The sequence below is a fragment of the Oryzias latipes genome, chromosome 8, assembly GCF_002234675.1.
Source record: "Oryzias latipes chromosome 8, ASM223467v1".
Lineage (NCBI taxonomy): Eukaryota > Metazoa > Chordata > Actinopteri > Beloniformes > Adrianichthyidae > Oryzias > Oryzias latipes.
In genome coordinates this window covers 10,532,208-10,549,267 of record NC_019866.2, presented here as the reverse complement: position 1 = coordinate 10,549,267, position 17,060 = coordinate 10,532,208, and the positions used below count along the sequence as shown (strand labels likewise).

Sequence of the window (17,060 nt, the reverse complement as noted above, 5' to 3'; positions counted from 1 at the left end):
CCAACCAGCAAAAAGTATTTTACCTACAATATGTAGAAATCACAGACAAACACAAAAAGTTGACAAATTTTTAATAAAAACAAAGAGATGAAAAATTTTAAAAAGGCAAATTATGAATAAATAAATGAATAAAAGCTGTGAGACCTAAAACGGCTGGAAAGCTGCAAGATTCCCCTCGATAATCTGATTAAGGACCACATGGAGGACCACCTGTACGTTTGCAGTGTTTGTGGCGGTGGTGAAGTGGTGGTAAATTGGCCTGTCAAAATTGTTACATGCAAAAAACAAATCTGTGATGTGACAGGCAGCAGCATCCACATCACCATCAGCTCCTAGAGATGCAGACAGACAAGTTTTTGAGCTGAAACATTGAAATTTCAGATTTCAGGAAAAAAATCTCTTAAATGGTTACGATTCCTAAAAAAGGTTTTAAAATGTAAATTACCTTTATAGCTAGAAAGGTAAAATCTCAAGTGTCTTCCAGAATGTAGGATTTTCTTATGGAAAAGATCCATTTTGTTCAGGAATAAAATCTATAGGATGTATAAAAACACATTAATACAAATGTATAAAAAAAAAGTATTTTTTCAATCTTGTTAGACTGTTTACTCATCTATTCTATATCATATAACAACATCCACTTTCACTAAAACATTAAAGGAAAGAATCAACCAAGAATAAAAACAGAATGTAATTACACACTAATGTTTCATTTAGATTAAGAACCCAGGATGACATATGGGTTATGGGTCATAATCTTATTGTATTGGCAGTTGAATGGGCTGTAGATATCTCTTTAAAAAAAGAAAAAATTGTTTAAAATAACAGTTTAGTAAAATGTTCCTGTGTTTGGATTAGTTTAAACTGTGTGGCATTCAATGAACACAACCGTGAACCACATTTCCAGATTGACCGTCATCTTTTCAACAAACTCACCAGGGAGATTTTCTGAAAGAGTGTGTTGGTGCAGACCGATGAAAAAAGCTGAAGACTTTCCTGAAGCCGACTCTGATGTTAGAATGCAAGGATGTAAATATGAAGCTTAATTCTGTTTACTGTGAATTTCCAACCAAATTTTGAAAGACATACCACTGAAGGATCCTCCATCAACTTCAAATCAAAGCTGCTGAGGGCCACAACAAACAGCACAGCATGAACGGAGTCAAAGCAGTTCAGCCACTTCCTTCTTTCACCTCGCTGACCACCAACATCATACAACCTGTTTGCAGATAAGGATAAAGATCAAGATTAATTCAAGAGCAAATACAATGAACTGGAGAGACAACAAGACAAGATCTGTCTTTAAATACTGAGTTAATCTTGAATACAAGTTGGGCTTTTAATCCAATTAGAAGGTGTCGCTACAATTATGTGGCATTGAACAATTCCCATCATGTTAAGTATTGGAAATATCTTTCTCAGCCTATGAGCTGGCACATAGTGAAGCCAAGGGTCCTGATGACACAGGTAATGAGTTTCCATTTGAACAAAAGAGGCTGCAGGTGCAAGATTGCTCCACTTTCATGTCACTGGCAATGAGGCATTTATCCTCTGGGTCAGGAGTCCGATTCTACAAGCTGTGGGACAATAAGTGTTAACTGAACCCACAGTCGGAGTTTATGCAAAGAAGAAAAGAAAACTCACTTTAACTACAGTCACACCCAGTGACATTAGGTTTTTGACAAGGAAAAACTATGAAATTGAAGTTGAAACAACATATGGAATGTTAAAACCATGATGACATGATGCTGAATTTCATCAGAAAAACTGTAAAGCACTAAAGGATTAAAGATTCAAATGCGTATTTTCTCTTAAGTGTCATGCAAAAAAGACAGTCCAATACATGTGTTTAAGTTAAAAATAATAAATCAGCATTTCTAACGTTCAACATCTCATCTAAATATGCCACAAATAAACTGAGAAACTTTCTAATTTTACATCACAAGCAATAACACTCATGGACGTGAACAGACAAAAGACAAAAAAGTGGTGGATTCTCAGTAAGTTATGATTTATCCATACATAAGTTAATACTCTTGGATAACCAGGCAGAATGAGGTCATCAATATTTTAAATCTGATTCCTCCACAGGAAGCTGCCGCCTCAACCCAGAGCTGTTCAGCTTTCATTTGAGATGAAAAGGCAGACGGAAAGACTGACGGGGGGGAAATAAGCCAGATAGTCCTTCAACCACAAGTGTAATTGCCAAAGTCATTATGGAAAAGGAAAAAGAAATTAAGCTGTTTGTTTTTAAACTCTTGACAGATTGACAAAGTGGATCAGACCTGCTCTGATCAATTGGAATCCCACCTTTAACAGCTAATGCCTCCTGATTTGAAAGGGTTACGCAAAAGAAAACTGACAGATCTATATCACTGTGCAGTTTTAAAAAGGTGTTATTAATTATTTTAACATTAAAATATCACAAATATCAAATAAAATGTGTGTTTTACTTGAGCATGTATGTTAATAATTGTCAATAATTTCATTTAAGAACAAAAAAACTGAATCAAAATGAAAAAAAATTAATATAAATGTCAAAGCAAGCTTTAAGCTAATACTGTGGGTGTTGAGGCAGTTCAGATCAGCCCTTGTTATGAATCTTACCGAAATGTCATTTCATTAACTTGAAACTGTGTTTCAATGATCCCACAAGTCCGCACTCTGACTCGCAGAACATCCGTCTCAGTAGGAACATAATTGGGAGCGATGATGCGACTGATGTTTTCAAAAAAGCTAAAAGAAGGAAGAAAAAACAAATTACTCCGAACAGATGCATTCAGTTTCTGATTTTTGTAGATTTTCCTATTGTCTGTCTTTGTTTCAGTTGCATGTTCCTCGTTATTTACTGTGGGAATGTAACAGTCAACGTCCTGCAACACCTGCTTTGAGGTTTAAATGCAACAATCCCTGAAGGTTATATTAAAAAAAAAAAATACTTTCTAGCAATAAGAAGAACTGTTCTACACATTTTTGGTCATTGCAAAAAATAAAATAAAAATAAAGACAGGCTACAGCCATGCCAGGATCATAAAACAAAAGCACATAACGGTAAATGAGGATTTAACTAGGTCAGCAAGTGTGAAGGTCTAAATGGATGCACTTTTATTTTGACTCTATTCAGAGGTTAGATTTAAGGGTCAATTTAATTGTAAAGGACCCCAAAACCAATACATACAATAGCTAAATCTTATTGGTATATATTAAAATGTATCTCCCCCCCGCCCCCCAATTAAAAAAAAGTAACGTTAACTGAAGCAGCATGTCTTTCCTCACTCGAAAGAGTGTTTGGAAAGCAAAGCTTCCTATTTTTTGCCAGTTGTTCCAGGTAAAATGATCTGAACAACAATTAAACTAATTCAGCGTATTTGGAGGTAATCAAGGACGGCTTGTCACAAAAAATTTAGAGCATGTTCCAGTATATTAAATATTAATATTAATAACAATATTCCAAATGTTTCAATAGTATTCCTTAAGTAAGAACAGTTCTCATGTAAATAATTAGATTAGATGGAAATCTTTAAAGAAATGTATAGGTTCTTTGTGTCTTGTAAATTTGTCAGATATTTAACAGCAATATTCTCCCAATAGTTTTAAATTTGAATTAAAAAAAAAGAGCAGATTGTAAAATCCACCACCACCGACTATTGCTACAAATTTTCCTCCAAACTCTAAAAATGGGAATTGGCAATCACCAGTTCAACAGCACATTGTCTCAAACAAACTTGGACGCATTTGCAATGTTAGAGGAAAAAAAAAACGTCATTAAAGTTTGACATTTGCTGAAAGGTAACACGGCAGTACAGAATCTACTTCACCAGCTCAACACCTTGCAACTGATTTTTTCGTGTTAGTGAATTCCAATGTAAGCTTAACAAAAGGAAGATTTTTTTTCCACCGTTACTTTAAAGGAGGGAATAAATGATTTGATGACTAATAAATAGTCATCGCCAGAAAGGCTTGTATGCCATTAAATTTACTTTTAGTGACATTAGACGCTGAGTTCATGCCTACACAAGTATCAAAAGTCATTTGACACGTTTGGGGGCTTGGGGGAGTCAAGTGTGTCACGACGAACTCTACTCCAACATTTCTGGAGGTAGAAATCAATGCAGGGTCGAGCAGAATGAAAACGCTGAAAGAGAGCTTGGCGAGTTTCATATAATCCTGCGGCTCCCAGCTTCATTGAGTTCCAATAATGAAGCTGTCACACCTCCATCTTGTTCAGTCTGAGCACCTGGAGTAGATTTTATCTTGATAAATCGATTCCCTGTTGCCTAAGAGATAAGTGTGTCAATTTATTCAGTGTTCATTTGAAGACAAGATTTTCTTAAAGAAAAACTATATATTTTACTAAATATATTAATGACTAAATTTCCCTTTGGGGATTAATAAAGTTGATCTTGAATATTTTAGACATCAAAAATAGCAAAATATTAGTTTAAGTTTAAGTAATTTCCACATTATAATGTAAAAATGCATTCTAAACTAAGAGAAGTATCCTTTAAGTAACTTTGTCAGCAAATATCAGAAGTATGATTCTTTCCTCTTTATAATTAATCTAAAGGAATGCAAATAAAATGCATTCATTCTTGAGTATTTTCTACCAAACTATAATTTGTTTATTTTTTTTAACAGCTACTGGCTGCAGAGAATAAATTGAGTCACAAATCTTGGCTAGCCTACAGACAAAAAAATTGTCTACATGTCCATTGAGATGATGAACAAAAAAAAAAATTCATGACGCAAACATGCCCAACAAATCCAAACGGCTCCTTTTCTGGCACGCAGAAACAAAAGGTTTGCAGGTAAAAGCTTCTTTGGTTCATTTTTATAAACAGTTAAAAGCAGATTTTGGAGTAGAAGTTGGAGAAATAAAGCAAAAAAATAGTTTTATTCAACTCTTCAATACCTCTAGTTAAATAAAATTCAAGTTTTCATGCATACTGGCCAAAATACAGAAACACGTAAAAGCACTTCAGTTAAAAGATGTGATCTAATCTTCAAGATGAAAAATTAAAAAAAAGATTTTAGAAACATTATCATCCGTTTATGCTCAACTAGAAAAACTGGGAAGATGTGTAGTAGAATTAGTCGAGGGGGAAAACATTCGAATTTTAAAAGCAGTGAAAATTAGACAAATGTTTTAAGTATGTTCGGTAAAGGTGCAAAGTTATCAATTAGGTTAAATTTGAATCTTCTGTGCGTTAATTCTGGAGGACAGACACTTTAAGGAACATAAAGATTGTTGCACAATGCTTAACATTAATGACCAACAACTATTGAGTTTTCTACTCAAAGGTCTAATCAGACATTTCATAGCATGATCTACAACCACATGGTTAATGTTTAAAAAAAATGCAGTTACCATTCTTTAGAATTCCTTTATCGTAATTCAAAAGTACTGATGTTTGATTTGGAAAAGAGTATAATAATAAAAACATGAAAAAAAGAATCATATAATGGATTTATATTAAGCCTCATGTAAATCCACTCTTTGATGTTGCCAGTTTCATCTCCTCCACCTCATTTCCCATCCACATGGATGTCTGCAAACAGTTTTACATTTTTTTTAATGTGATTCTAATTAAGCTTCTCCTTTCACAAATGTCACAAATCATTTCCTGACTGAGCTCTTCTCAGCACCACCTTCACCGTTACACTGCAATGGAAAAGGTGTGACGACACACTGCTAACCGGGCAATTATCCTTGACATTTCCATCACCAGTCGTAATTGGGAGGGTTGTGCAATCTAAATCACTTAAGGTGAGAGAATACTCACTAAAGTGCAGAGTCGTTCAGCTGGAACTCGTAACCTCTGGCTGCCGCCACCTTCACCCCTAGGTCGGCCCACAGTGCACAGAAAGCATGAGCGATGAAGGGGTGCAGCTCTTGGTCCTCGCCCAAGCACTGGCTGCAGGACAAAATGGAGCATGCATGCACCTGACAGGGATAAAACATTTAAAAATAAGACTTTGAAACAAATGATTTTTTTGTAAGAGAAGCTTAAAAGGAGCTGAAAGCAGTTAAATATTTCCCCACAAGTTGTTTGGATTAGAGAGGTTTCAACTGTAATGAAGTCTGCCTTTTGCATCAAGACTCAACATGTGTTTGCTAAGAGAAAGCAAACTTAAGGATGACTGCACCCAAAGGTGCAATTTACCAACGTACTATGGATGAATGTATCCTGAAGTCTGGATTCATTTGCAGATTATTGACAAAGAGTGACATCTAGTGTCATAAAATGAAACTCCAACAAAGGTGGACTAAAGAGAGGACAAGTTTTTTGTTTTTTTTGTTCTCACCTTGTTCTTTTGATTTGCAAGATTGATCCTCAGCTTTCCCATTCCTCGTAAAACAATCTTCATTGAGGTTAGCAGATTGTCCAATACTGCGGGCTTTAAAATGAACATTTTGTTAGTTATACCAGACATCTTCCCTTTTGACATAGTTACTTTTTTTCCAAGTGTCCACAACCTTGAAACTAGAGAGCTCCTCTTTGGAAAAACCATTGCTGTGGATTATCTTGATCTGTTTGATCACTGTACTTTTTCCACTCTCTGCAGCACCTGGTTCACAAACAAAACTATTGAACCGGACAAGGAAAGTACTTGATTAAAAGGATAAAAGAAATGTAAATATTACCGAGTAAAAGGATTTTCACTGTGTTTATCTCAGCTCTGGCATGCTCATTAAGGGCTTGTTCTATTTTGCTGCTTTGAATCTTTGCTCTTTTATCCTCCTCTGAGATGTCCGGGCACATTCCCATGCAGATCTGAGAGAAAAGGCCAAATATTTCATCACAAAACATGTGCAGATTGTATTAAGAATATATGAAATTTTAATAAAAAAATCATGGGTATAAAAAATCCTTAATTTGATCATTATTAGAAACAGGATAATGCTAAATAAATTTAAATATGTAAGAGTACAAAGCTTAGACGTTCAAAATAAATCTTAGCTGCTGAAAACTACGTTTAAGGCAGTTAGGTCAAAAATTAAACTGATTTTGAAATAAAGCAGATGTTTTTGTGCTTTTCCTCTACCTGCAGTGGGAACACGTTCAAACAACAAAACATCCTGTCAGTGCTGTTTACTTTAATGCCTGCCTTGTCCTTTATTTTCCAGTGGAAATAGTCCACAGATGATAATTTTAGGATGTCTTCACTTCATCTTTGTTACACTTTCAAAGCAGCAAAACCTGGAAACTGATAATTAGTTAAATAACCTGCAGGTGCAAACCTCAGGTACTTTCAAAATAAAAGTTTAAAAAATGAATTACCAAGCTTTCATCGATATTGCAGAAAAATATACTTTCATTTTGTAACAAGTAATTCAAACAATAGGTAAATTACTGGGTTTTTTTCAGGATTGTCTTTAAAAGTTACCCTCATAACCTATAAACTATTTCACATTGCAACTAAATCTAACAACAAGCCGAAAAAAAGGACAAAAAGTTTCACTATGTTATTTTATTAGCAATCATACATCACAATCCAATCGTTTTCTACATTTTCTTGTCAGTAACATATAGATCAAAGCCTACAATAATTTCAACATAGAGTGTTATGCTTTTAATATACATGAAACCGTCTAAACATGTTTAGAAGGAGGTGATCAAAATATATTTCTACATAAAAATGTATATTTTTATATATATGTGTGTGTATATCATAGGATTATGTTTATACTTTTTTATATTACATGTTCTATATATTTTTGTGCATAACTAACTAAACTATCTATAATTTAAGTCCATTTTACACAAACACAACATTTGTGCATACAGCTGTCATGACATCAATGCCTTTTTTTTCACAGTGGTGTCAATATTTCAAAGAATTTATTTAAAAAAAACAATTTCACTCATTACGCATAACTTTGAGGTCCCCAGAATGTGCCTTTTTAGGCTACAAAAAGTAGAAACTCCTTTTAAAACAGGACAGTTTTTAAAATAATTGTTGTGTACATTATGTCCAGAGACAATCGGGGAGATCTCCTCAAGTCCTGTAGTAGTTTATCATCTCTATAATTTAGTAGATACACAACATTGATTTGCTGTTGGGCAAAACAAACATTTCAAGCTTGTTTGTTTCTACTACTCAAAGTATTTATTTTGTTTAAGGCAAATTCCTCTAGAAGACATACTTGAGGAATTTAAAAAATCCAAAAACAAAACAAAAAATCCTATAGTAAGACAGATTAACTGTTGATTTCACGGAAGTGGAGTTCTATAAGGTAGGCATGTCAGTGTCAAGTTAACAGATGTAGTGGTAGTGCTTAGAGCACAGCCTGGGCTCGTTCTTTAGTCTTTTCCTCTTCTTGTTGCTTCATTGCTTGGATCACAGCGATCTCTTTGGCCTCCTTCTTCTGATTCCTTGTCTCAAACAGCAGCCTAGATTACAAAAAAAGATTTATAATCTGTTCTTTCAGTTGTACATTTAGATGTTTTGTTTTTTTGTTTTTTTTAACCTGTTTTTGATGATCCTTTGCACAATGGCATCTGTTGTGAGGCTGTTTCCACTATCAACCATACGCAGGATCCCCTTCCTTCTAGGCTCCTGGAGAGAAAAAAAAAACTCAAACCTTTCTGCTTTTAGAAATCATTTTTCTAAAAAATGAAAGCAATAGAAAGACACTTACAGCATATGGGTCAGATCCATCCTTGTCAGGATATATTTCTGTCTTCCCGTGGCAAACAAGATCCACCTGCAAACATAAAAGGACCCACAACTAAACACCATGGGACACCAAGAAAAAAAGCGAATAACTTTTGACTGCAGTTACCCTCAAATGGTCAATAAGGTCTTTAGTGACTGCAAAGGGTGCACCAATCACAACTTCTGATACATACTGTAAGACAGAAAAGGAAGACAAAGCTTTAAGAGCAAATGCAATAAACAGGCAAAACTTTACTGACAAAACGCACTCGACAAGCCAGCACGCTGAGTGTTCTCTCATGGATATTCATAATGGGGTAGTTCTTCCCTTTGTAGCGATTCACCTCCTGAAAATAGGTAATAAAAATCTCCATGAGCCTCTCAGAAGAGAAGGGAAACACATCTTTAAGGTGGGAAAAAGTATCACCTGATCAAAGTGCAAGCCCACTATGATGTATGGATTTTCTGCAAGCTTGTGCACTGCTTCCAGGAAGTCCACATGACCAATGTCTGACAGGGCAAGAGTCAAAGAGGATGGAGCATTTTAAAGATAAACTCTGAACATTGAGTCTTTTTCACGTCAAATCTGAAGGGAAAAACTCCACTAATCAGTCTGAAGTAGAGTATTTTGATCAATAAAAAAGATAGCTTTTTAAAATATACATATTTCAAAACCGCAAAAGCTTGTTACATCATTAAAAACTTCAGTTTCTCTAAGGATACGAAAAAGGTCAAAGGCTCCTGCCACATAGATGATGGTGTCTCCCGGCTGAGGCTCCTGGCCTGAGGCAAACTGGATGATCTTCTGGGAAGTCTGAAGGAACTGAGATACTCCCGTCCAGGGACTGTGGCCCTTCTAAGAATATCCCAAGAAAACAAGCATGGTCAGAAAAAAAAAATGTTGAACAATAATAGCAGGCTATGTCGATGCTACATCACTGCCACCCAGTGTTGAGAAGAGGTATTTGAAAAAAGAAAGGCTTCAAAAGGGAACTTTAAAATATTTGTGACCATTATTCAAAGCCTTCTGGCTTGACTTCATATAAACTGAGGATTTTATGTGAGGGTGAGGGGGGCATGACATTTTAGATTTACCTTTCCGAAGTTATCTGTATGCTGCTTATAGTCCGAACTGTCCTGCAAGCAAAGAGAGCACATTTAGGTTTAAATTGAAGCTGCAGGCACACAGAAAGACTTGTGAAGAGACTTACTATGTTGCTGTGGTGTGCTTTGGTCATTAGCAGCATCCTGCCCACCAAATCTGTGGTTGACACTCCCTGGGTCCTCTTACACTCCCTGCAATTACACATTGCATCATGCCTACTTGTCAGCATTACATTCTGCTTACCTGTATTATGGCAGCTCACCTGTAGCGCCCTGACTTCTTCACTTCCTCGTATGTATCTTTCCCATCCACAGTTAAAGTTATGTCATCTGCAAAGAGCAGAAACTCCGTCATCTCTCACTTGTCCCGTGTGATTTAGGATTGGAGTACATTTATGAGCCTGTGTGGACAGTACCTCCATGCACGCAGAAATCACAGTTGTATTTGTCAAGTGTCTCAAGAGTGGTGACATAAGGAGCCCCTTCCACAACTTCATCCACCCATTTTATGGCTCGTACCATTTTGTATCTCTCCTCCTGGGTGAAGACAGGTGGACCCTTGTGCTTTGAAATCTCACCTTAAAAACAACAACAACAACCTCTGAATTATTGATAATTGGGGGGAAAAAACATAAAAAACTGATTCAAAGCCATCTCCACCCCAAATGTTGTCAAACCCTGAGAATTACATGTTTTGCAAAACAAATAATTTGATTTATTATTTTCTGTTGTTCCTTGTATATATATATAGCCTGATCCTTTGAAGACTTTTTGTGTTTAGTATATTAAAAGTTCTAATTAAATCAATCATAGATAACCTCCTTTGGGAGATTCCATTGTGGTTCCAACAATAAAAAATTAAATAAAATAAAAACTATGGTAGTTTATTCATCTAATCTGTGGCCAATCACAAGCATTTTAATGTCCTTTTTCAAGTTAACTTAAACATCGATCGCAAAGATCATGTTTCTTCTTACTAATTTAAAAAAAAATTGACAGTCTAAAGATGAAAATTATGTAAAATAATTACCAAAGCAAATAAAACTCCTAAATAACAAGATGTGTAGGAGACCTGCACCTGAATGTAAAACTGGGTATTCATTAAGATGGGAAAGGTGGATAATTGTAATCATATCTGCAGCTAGAAACTACATTTTGAAAGTGTCACACCTTTATCGTTGTGCAATGTTTTCTAGCAACTCAACTTTGGAATGTTTATAATCGCTCCAGAAAAAAAACAATCCCAAACTGATTGCAAAACTAAATGCATTAACTGATAATCAAAGTTGTAAAGGGCAAGTGAAGTCATGCTGCTCTTCCGTATATTAACATTTTTTGTTTTTTAAATCATATAATCTGATGTCTTACTGTCTGTGTGCACCCCGACTATGAGGTAATCTCCCATAGCTTTTGCCTGTCGTAGCTGGTTGGAGTGGCCATAATGCACCATGTCGTAGCTGCAAAGAAAGAACATAAACACACCATCAATATTGTTACAATGACTGTAACTTCTTTTTTTTTTTTTTTTATAAAGTTTAAGCAACAGAAATACTGACCACCACATACAGAGTCAGAGGCATTTGTTGACAAATTAAACACATTTTCTCTTTAGGTGACTTGTAAGAGAACATTACAAAGTTATTTTGAAAAAAGAAAATCAGTTTGAGAAAAGATTTGCAATTATTTTGAATTCTAACATTATATTTATATGAATTATTGTATATTTGTTAACCATTTACATTTTTTCTGTGCTGCAAAGAAATACCAGCTTCCTATATTTTGTTGACAAGATATCCAGACAAAGCAAAAACATACAAATCTAGCCGTAGTAACAGTTAAGTGATGGGCATTAGCCTCCCTTCTGCCACAGCTGACTTCACACTTTTATTTTGTTTTGTTTGTTTTTTTGGTGACAGCAGCTATGACATGTCATAAAACATTCATTGCTTTTCCAACACGAGGTTTAATAATTAATTAGTTATTTAACAATATTTATCTGCACATTTGCTCAATTATTTTGAAATAGTTTTTTATTCTGGGTGCAAATTGGAGATATATAATACATTTATGTTTTCATTTCTGTCAAATTCAAATCTAAATCAAAATTCCACCAAAAGGAAATCACGATAAACAATAATAGGAAAACTACACTGCTGTATATCTTCTGTATATCTTCATGTATTAGCTCTGCTTTATTTGTGTCACATGTTTTACTTATAAGTGATCATAGCTACACTTTTTTTAAATAGCACTTACACGAATTCCAACGCACTTTGAGGTTATGACTTTACAGAAACGGCGTGTCACTTTGAGGTTCACGAGCGTGTAAACACTGAATCCTTGTGTTGTCAAACTGTGGAAATAAGATCCCTCTGTTCAGACTCTAAGGTGACACAGCCGGTCAAGAAGAATGCAGGGGGGGGCATAAAGCAAGAGATTAAGAAAAACTCAACAACACAGAAGTGAACTGGATTAAACCATAAGAATGGTTTTAGAGCTTAAAGATGAAACCTAAATTTTATTTACTTATTTTTTCCCCCCACTGGGATAGATCATGATCGGATCACTGTTGGATTATGAAATATTCACTAGCGGAGACTGTTAGTAGACACCCAAACAGCGCCAAAGGGATAAACTAGCAGGCGTCTGTGGATTGAGAGGTAATATGCAGCACAACAAATACAAAGAACTCGTAGTTTATGGTTGATTACCAGGACACTAAGATAAACTAACCCTACACCCTTAGTCCAATGAGGCTCTAAAAGGTGTGTTTACTGCTTTACCAAGGCACATCTAAGCAGATAGTGGAAGTGAACTTTACACTTTTCCTAGATGATGATTCTCTGGAAAACGATCTTTAAACTCTCATTTAGAGGTGTGATAAATTACCACAGCGTTCACCAGCAGAAAGAAAAATGAAATAGACTTGTTCAGGACACCCCCAGTTTTCTTGTTTTACTTTGCTGACAAAGGAGGATGCCAGGAAGAGTGTGGAAATGTCCATCCTTAAGCTTCATGCATGGACGTTTTCTGCAGCAGGCAGTGCACCAAAAACCACACCGGGGCTTGGCAGGTGTGGGCCAAAGGGGGGAGCGAGGATGATGACCTGACAGCTGTTGACACTGGTTCTCTTTGCATGCTCATCCCACCGGCTAATACTCCGGCATCCCAAATATTCTGACACATGCCACCGGTCCACAAACACACGGCCACACGTACATGCCAGGAATTCTACTAGAAAAAGCAAACATAATCCTGGTCTTCATACGGGAAAAATTCTGATTCTGCTCAAAGCTGATGTAAAAGTCTTTGTCAAACAAGATTACAGTTTCATTTTACACAGTTTTTCAGTTCAACTGGAAATAGTCATTTATACAAAACAATATGTTCTCTTACCTTACTTTTGTAAAAAAGTAAAATTCTAATAAATATTATGCACCACATAAGAAATAAAGGATCAGTTATTGCTCTCAGGTAGATCAAATTGGAGTATTTACAGGTTTTGCTTAAAAGAACTATTGAAAAAACTTTGCAGATACACTTTTAAAAGACTTGGGTTATTTCTTCAACTCAAGTCTTGGCTTATGGGTGTGTTTTGGGTTACTGTTTGGAGCAATTCAATTTTGGGGGATATATTGGTTTCATTTTATTTATGGTTTATGGTCTTTTATTGAGTTTTTTTTCCCTCTTGAGTTAAAATAATCCTGCCAAAGGTTTTTTAATCTCGGAGTTGAGTTAAAAAAACAAAAAACACAAAAACAACTTGAGTTATTTTTAATTATGGTGTTTTTAGTGTCTATGTAATTTTTCTGGAGTTTTTTTTAAAGTTTCCAAAAGTAAGATTTTATTTTTCACTTTTGTGGGAAACATTTATACATTTTTTTAAGAACAGATCCTAAAATAAAAATTTTCTATCAATATCTTTTGAAGCAACAGGCACCATTTTAAAATTATAATTATCTGCTTATCAAATATGACAATTATAATCTAAAAACTTGATGCTGATATGATGAGCTGGAAAAAATGTTTTCTGTAATTTTGATTAAGTATAAATATAAGGGATTGAAACAATCACACCGCGATTTTAGCCGTGAAAAACCAGAAGAGTTTGATTCCTGCTCCTGACTTACCTGCTTTGAGTTTTCAAGAATTATTGACAATATGTAAAGCGCTTATTAAATCTATGTGGAATCAAAGCAGTAAAAGGTTGAAACCATTAAACACACTACATAAGTTATTTGTTCTTCTATTTGTTTATATCTATAACATGATCATTAGTTATTTGATTTCTGCCAAACATATTATTTTATTGTTTGTGTACCAGAACTTCAGCTCTGAGTGTGTGTGCATTCATCGCCTCTGTCACACTAAAGACGCCATACTGGCCCTCCATGAATATGTTAACCCCAAATTGATCCTTTATTTTTCTTTTCTACGTCACTGTGAAGACACTTTTTAGTCATCAAGACAAAGAGCTGCAGGTTATAAGCTCTTGGTTTTAAAGTTTAGCACTGCAAAGCTGCAACTGCTTTGCCTTTGAGCAAGGGCCTAATCCCCGGCCATATAATATCACAGCTTGTAAGGCACTCTGCTTTTGTCTTTGTTAGAGTCATTATATATCAGCCTTTCCAGAAAAAACACAAGATTATAAGAATTTTGTGACCATAAACACTTTCAATATTCTTCTGCAGATGTATTTTTACTTAAATAATAATAATAATGGATAAAAACTAAGGAATAATAAGTCATTTTCACAGTGTCTTTTGGGGATATCTATAGCATCCCAACTTCTTTCTGACTGCAAAAGCAAGAAACAAAGACACAATCTGATTTTTTTTCACAAATTATGAAAAAAAGAGGGGGTCAGTCAGAAGTTAATTAGGCTTTTAGGCTCCAGACAAAAATAATAAAGGCATTAAGTTTGATGGGTAGCTATGGCGCAGGGGTGGAGCAGTCAACCTCTGATTGGAAGGTTGCAGGCTCGATTCCCGCTTGGCTTGTCCATGTGTCAATGCATTTTTGGGCAACCCTACATTCCTCCAGGCGGAAGAGTATGTGAACATGTGTGCATGTGTGAATGGGATTTGGGCCTCCATGAAGGTAGAAAATAGATAATTACACTCAAATTAAGTTGAATTTATAGTTAAATTTATAATATGCAAATGTTTCCTTTATTTACTGTTTTAACATATATTTACTGTGACCACAGCCAGATCTCATTCATTAATGAGTTATGAGTAACGGTAGTGTAATAAACAAATGTATTTTAATGCTATTATGTAACATCAAGGAAGCCGAATAAATGAAATTATAATATGAATGACTTCAGAAATGTGACCTAAAGTTGCAGATTTGGGAGGTCAGAGCATCTTTTGACAGAAAGCGTTGCCTTCATGGGTGATGAAGAAGCAGGGAGATGGGACCTGCAGCAGGCCTGTCCCGGAGGCAGAAGAGAGGCTGACACGTTCACGCACAGCAGCCTGAAGCAAATGATTGAGGCAGCCTTGCTGGATCCCGTCACACTGGAAATAATCCGATAAATAACTCACCACCCATCGCACCACACGCGGATCTTCCTCCTCCTCTTCTCGGGGCTGCACCCTGCAGCACCGGGGGTCGCTGCGGTGTCTTTCACGGCGCCTGCGTTCACTTGGTGATGGTGATGACCGTTCTTAATCATCCTGGGAGTTTCAGTAGGAGCTTTGGGGTGGAGGCAGGGGGAGCCGCTTGGACTGATGGCTTTGGCGCAGGTGTCGGGTGCGTGCACCGTTCTCGGTGCGGGTCAGCCGGTTTCTCTGACAGTAGCAGGAGTGGCAGAGGAGAAGGAGGAGGAGGAAGAGGAGGGGGGGGGGGGGCGTCAGCAGTGGCGCGATGCGCCAACGCCTCCTCCAAGAGCGACGCAGAGACGCAACGACGCACGGTGCGTCAAGCTGTCAGAGGATGCAGGAAGCATCCAAAGACAGAGACCGCTGTGCTCCAACTCGGAGCCTGACCATGCTTCCAACTGGTTTTATTTTGAAAAATAGAATCCAGCCTGCGTTTTTAGCACTTTACTGGGTCGAGCTGGGCGGTTGCATAACAGAGCTGATTTCCTCTCCGTGACAATATTTTTCATATTTAGTTATTGTTAAGAAAATGTGAACTAAATACATTTCTAAAGATATTTTACATGTTGCACTAATTAAACAACTGCAAAAAAATAATTATAGATAGATAGATAGATAGATAGATAGATAGATAGATAGATAGATAGATAGATAGATAGATAGATAGATAGATAGATAGATAGATAGATAGATAGATAGATAGATAGATAGATAGATAGATAGATAGATAGATAGATAGATAGATAGATAGATAGATAGATAGATAGATATAGATGTACAAATAGATGAGCTTTTATTTTCGTGCTCTAAAAACACTAAAAAAGATGTAGCCTTTTTTCCATTTAGATAAACTGCACTTTAGACACATTTTTCTTTTCTAAGAACTTTTATGTTTTAATAAATTAAGTGATATTTGTGATCTGGTGAAATCCACACTATTATTATTTTTTTTTACTATACATCTTTTGCTATTGAAGAAGTTTTACCTTAACCTCCAAGAGGTTTCTCTATTCTGAAATATACTGAGATGGATTTAATGCTTTTCTTAAGATATGACCCCTCATTTTAGTAGATTAACAGTCGTTTTGTGGTATTCATTTATTCTGATGATACGTCTGTAAGGAACTCCTTATTTTTAGACCTTTGGAGGTCAAAGATGCAGGACACGGTTTCTCTCTCATGTTTTTATTTTTCTTCCTGTTAGGAACTTTTTTGTTGGTAGGTCTGGAATTTCTGGATTTAACATTCTTTGCTTTTTCATCTGCTGAGAAACTTTTGCTTCTATAAGGATGAAGATCCTCTGGAACCAGCAGCCAACAGAGAACAGATGGTTTGAGTAGGGTATAAAAGAAATTATTTTTGTTAAAAACAAATAAATAAATAAAAGACAAACCTTCTCTCAGCAGAAATGATGGATAAATTCTTCCATCCGTCTACAATCGTCACTTAAAACCCAACAAACTGGTTTTACCCAGAAAAGCTGACAAGGCTAAAAATTGAACCCTTCACCCCATTTAAGAAAAATAAAACATACAACAACCTCAAACCACTAAGAATGAAAATGTACAGACTGCAAGTAACAGGATTTAATTGATAACAAATATGTTAAATAAAAAGGAGGAAAAAACTACAAATAAAACCTGAAATAAAGACAAAAAAACATGAAAATCTATATGGACTGTGAGCAGG

The 17,060-nt window shown here is 35.8% G+C and overlaps 2 protein-coding genes across 3 annotated transcripts; both read right to left on the bottom strand.

The window, feature by feature from the left end:
- Nucleotides 1–60: 60 nt before the first annotated feature.
- Nucleotides 61–7,213, bottom strand: LOC101174025 (guanine nucleotide-binding protein G(o) subunit alpha). Of its 2 annotated transcripts, none has more exons than XM_011478160.3 (10): nucleotides 7,048–7,213; nucleotides 6,647–6,776; nucleotides 6,479–6,570; nucleotides 6,307–6,399; nucleotides 5,784–5,944; nucleotides 2,608–2,736; nucleotides 1,090–1,219; nucleotides 937–1,008; nucleotides 446–533; nucleotides 61–332 (listed from the first exon to the last, which is right to left on the bottom strand). In XM_011478160.3, the coding sequence occupies exons 1-10, from the start codon at nucleotides 7,078–7,080 to the stop codon at nucleotides 145–147; spliced, it is 1,116 nt and encodes a 371-aa protein (XP_011476462.1). In that variant the 5' UTR covers nucleotides 7,081–7,213; the 3' UTR covers nucleotides 61–144. The 2 variants fall into 2 exon arrangements, with proteins under 2 accessions (XP_011476462.1, XP_004071704.2); XM_004071656.4 differs by having other exon boundaries at nucleotides 7,099–7,212.
- A 245-nt stretch (nucleotides 7,214–7,458) lies between these two features.
- LOC101172414 (ethanolamine-phosphate cytidylyltransferase) lies at nucleotides 7,459–15,597 on the bottom strand. Its single transcript, XM_004071416.4, has 13 exons — nucleotides 15,315–15,597; nucleotides 11,134–11,222; nucleotides 10,182–10,343; nucleotides 10,029–10,095; nucleotides 9,873–9,957; nucleotides 9,757–9,798; nucleotides 9,385–9,517; nucleotides 9,089–9,171; nucleotides 8,931–9,008; nucleotides 8,789–8,854; nucleotides 8,645–8,710; nucleotides 8,474–8,562; nucleotides 7,459–8,396 (listed from the first exon to the last, which is right to left on the bottom strand). The coding sequence occupies exons 1-13, from the start codon at nucleotides 15,443–15,445 to the stop codon at nucleotides 8,282–8,284; spliced, it is 1,206 nt and encodes a 401-aa protein (XP_004071464.1). The 5' UTR covers nucleotides 15,446–15,597; the 3' UTR covers nucleotides 7,459–8,281.
- Between the last annotated feature and the right edge of the window lie 1,463 nt (nucleotides 15,598–17,060).

Excerpts from the sequence above, each read along its gene's own strand:
- LOC101174025 (XM_011478160.3), bottom strand. The coding sequence starts at position 7,080 with ATGTTTTGTTGTTTGAACGTGTTCCCACTGCAG. Across the intron at positions 6,400-6,478 it reads AGGAGCTCTCTAGTTTCAAG|CCCGCAGTATTGGACAATCT; the intron begins GTTGTGGACACT and ends TTCATTTTAAAG. Across the intron at positions 333-445 it reads TTACCTTTCTAGCTATAAAG|GAGCTGATGGTGATGTGGAT; the intron begins GTAATTTACATT and ends CTGCATCTCTAG.
- LOC101172414 (XM_004071416.4), bottom strand. The coding sequence starts at position 15,445 with ATGATTAAGAACGGTCATCACCATCACCAAGTGAACGCAGGCGCCGTG. Across the intron at positions 9,958-10,028 it reads AAGAAGTCAGGGCGCTACAG|GGAGTGTAAGAGGACCCAGG; the intron begins GTGAGCTGCCAT and ends GTGTAATTGCAG. Across the intron at positions 8,397-8,473 it reads CAAAGGATCATCAAAAACAG|GCTGCTGTTTGAGACAAGGA; the intron begins GTTAAAAAAAAC and ends TTTGTAATCTAG.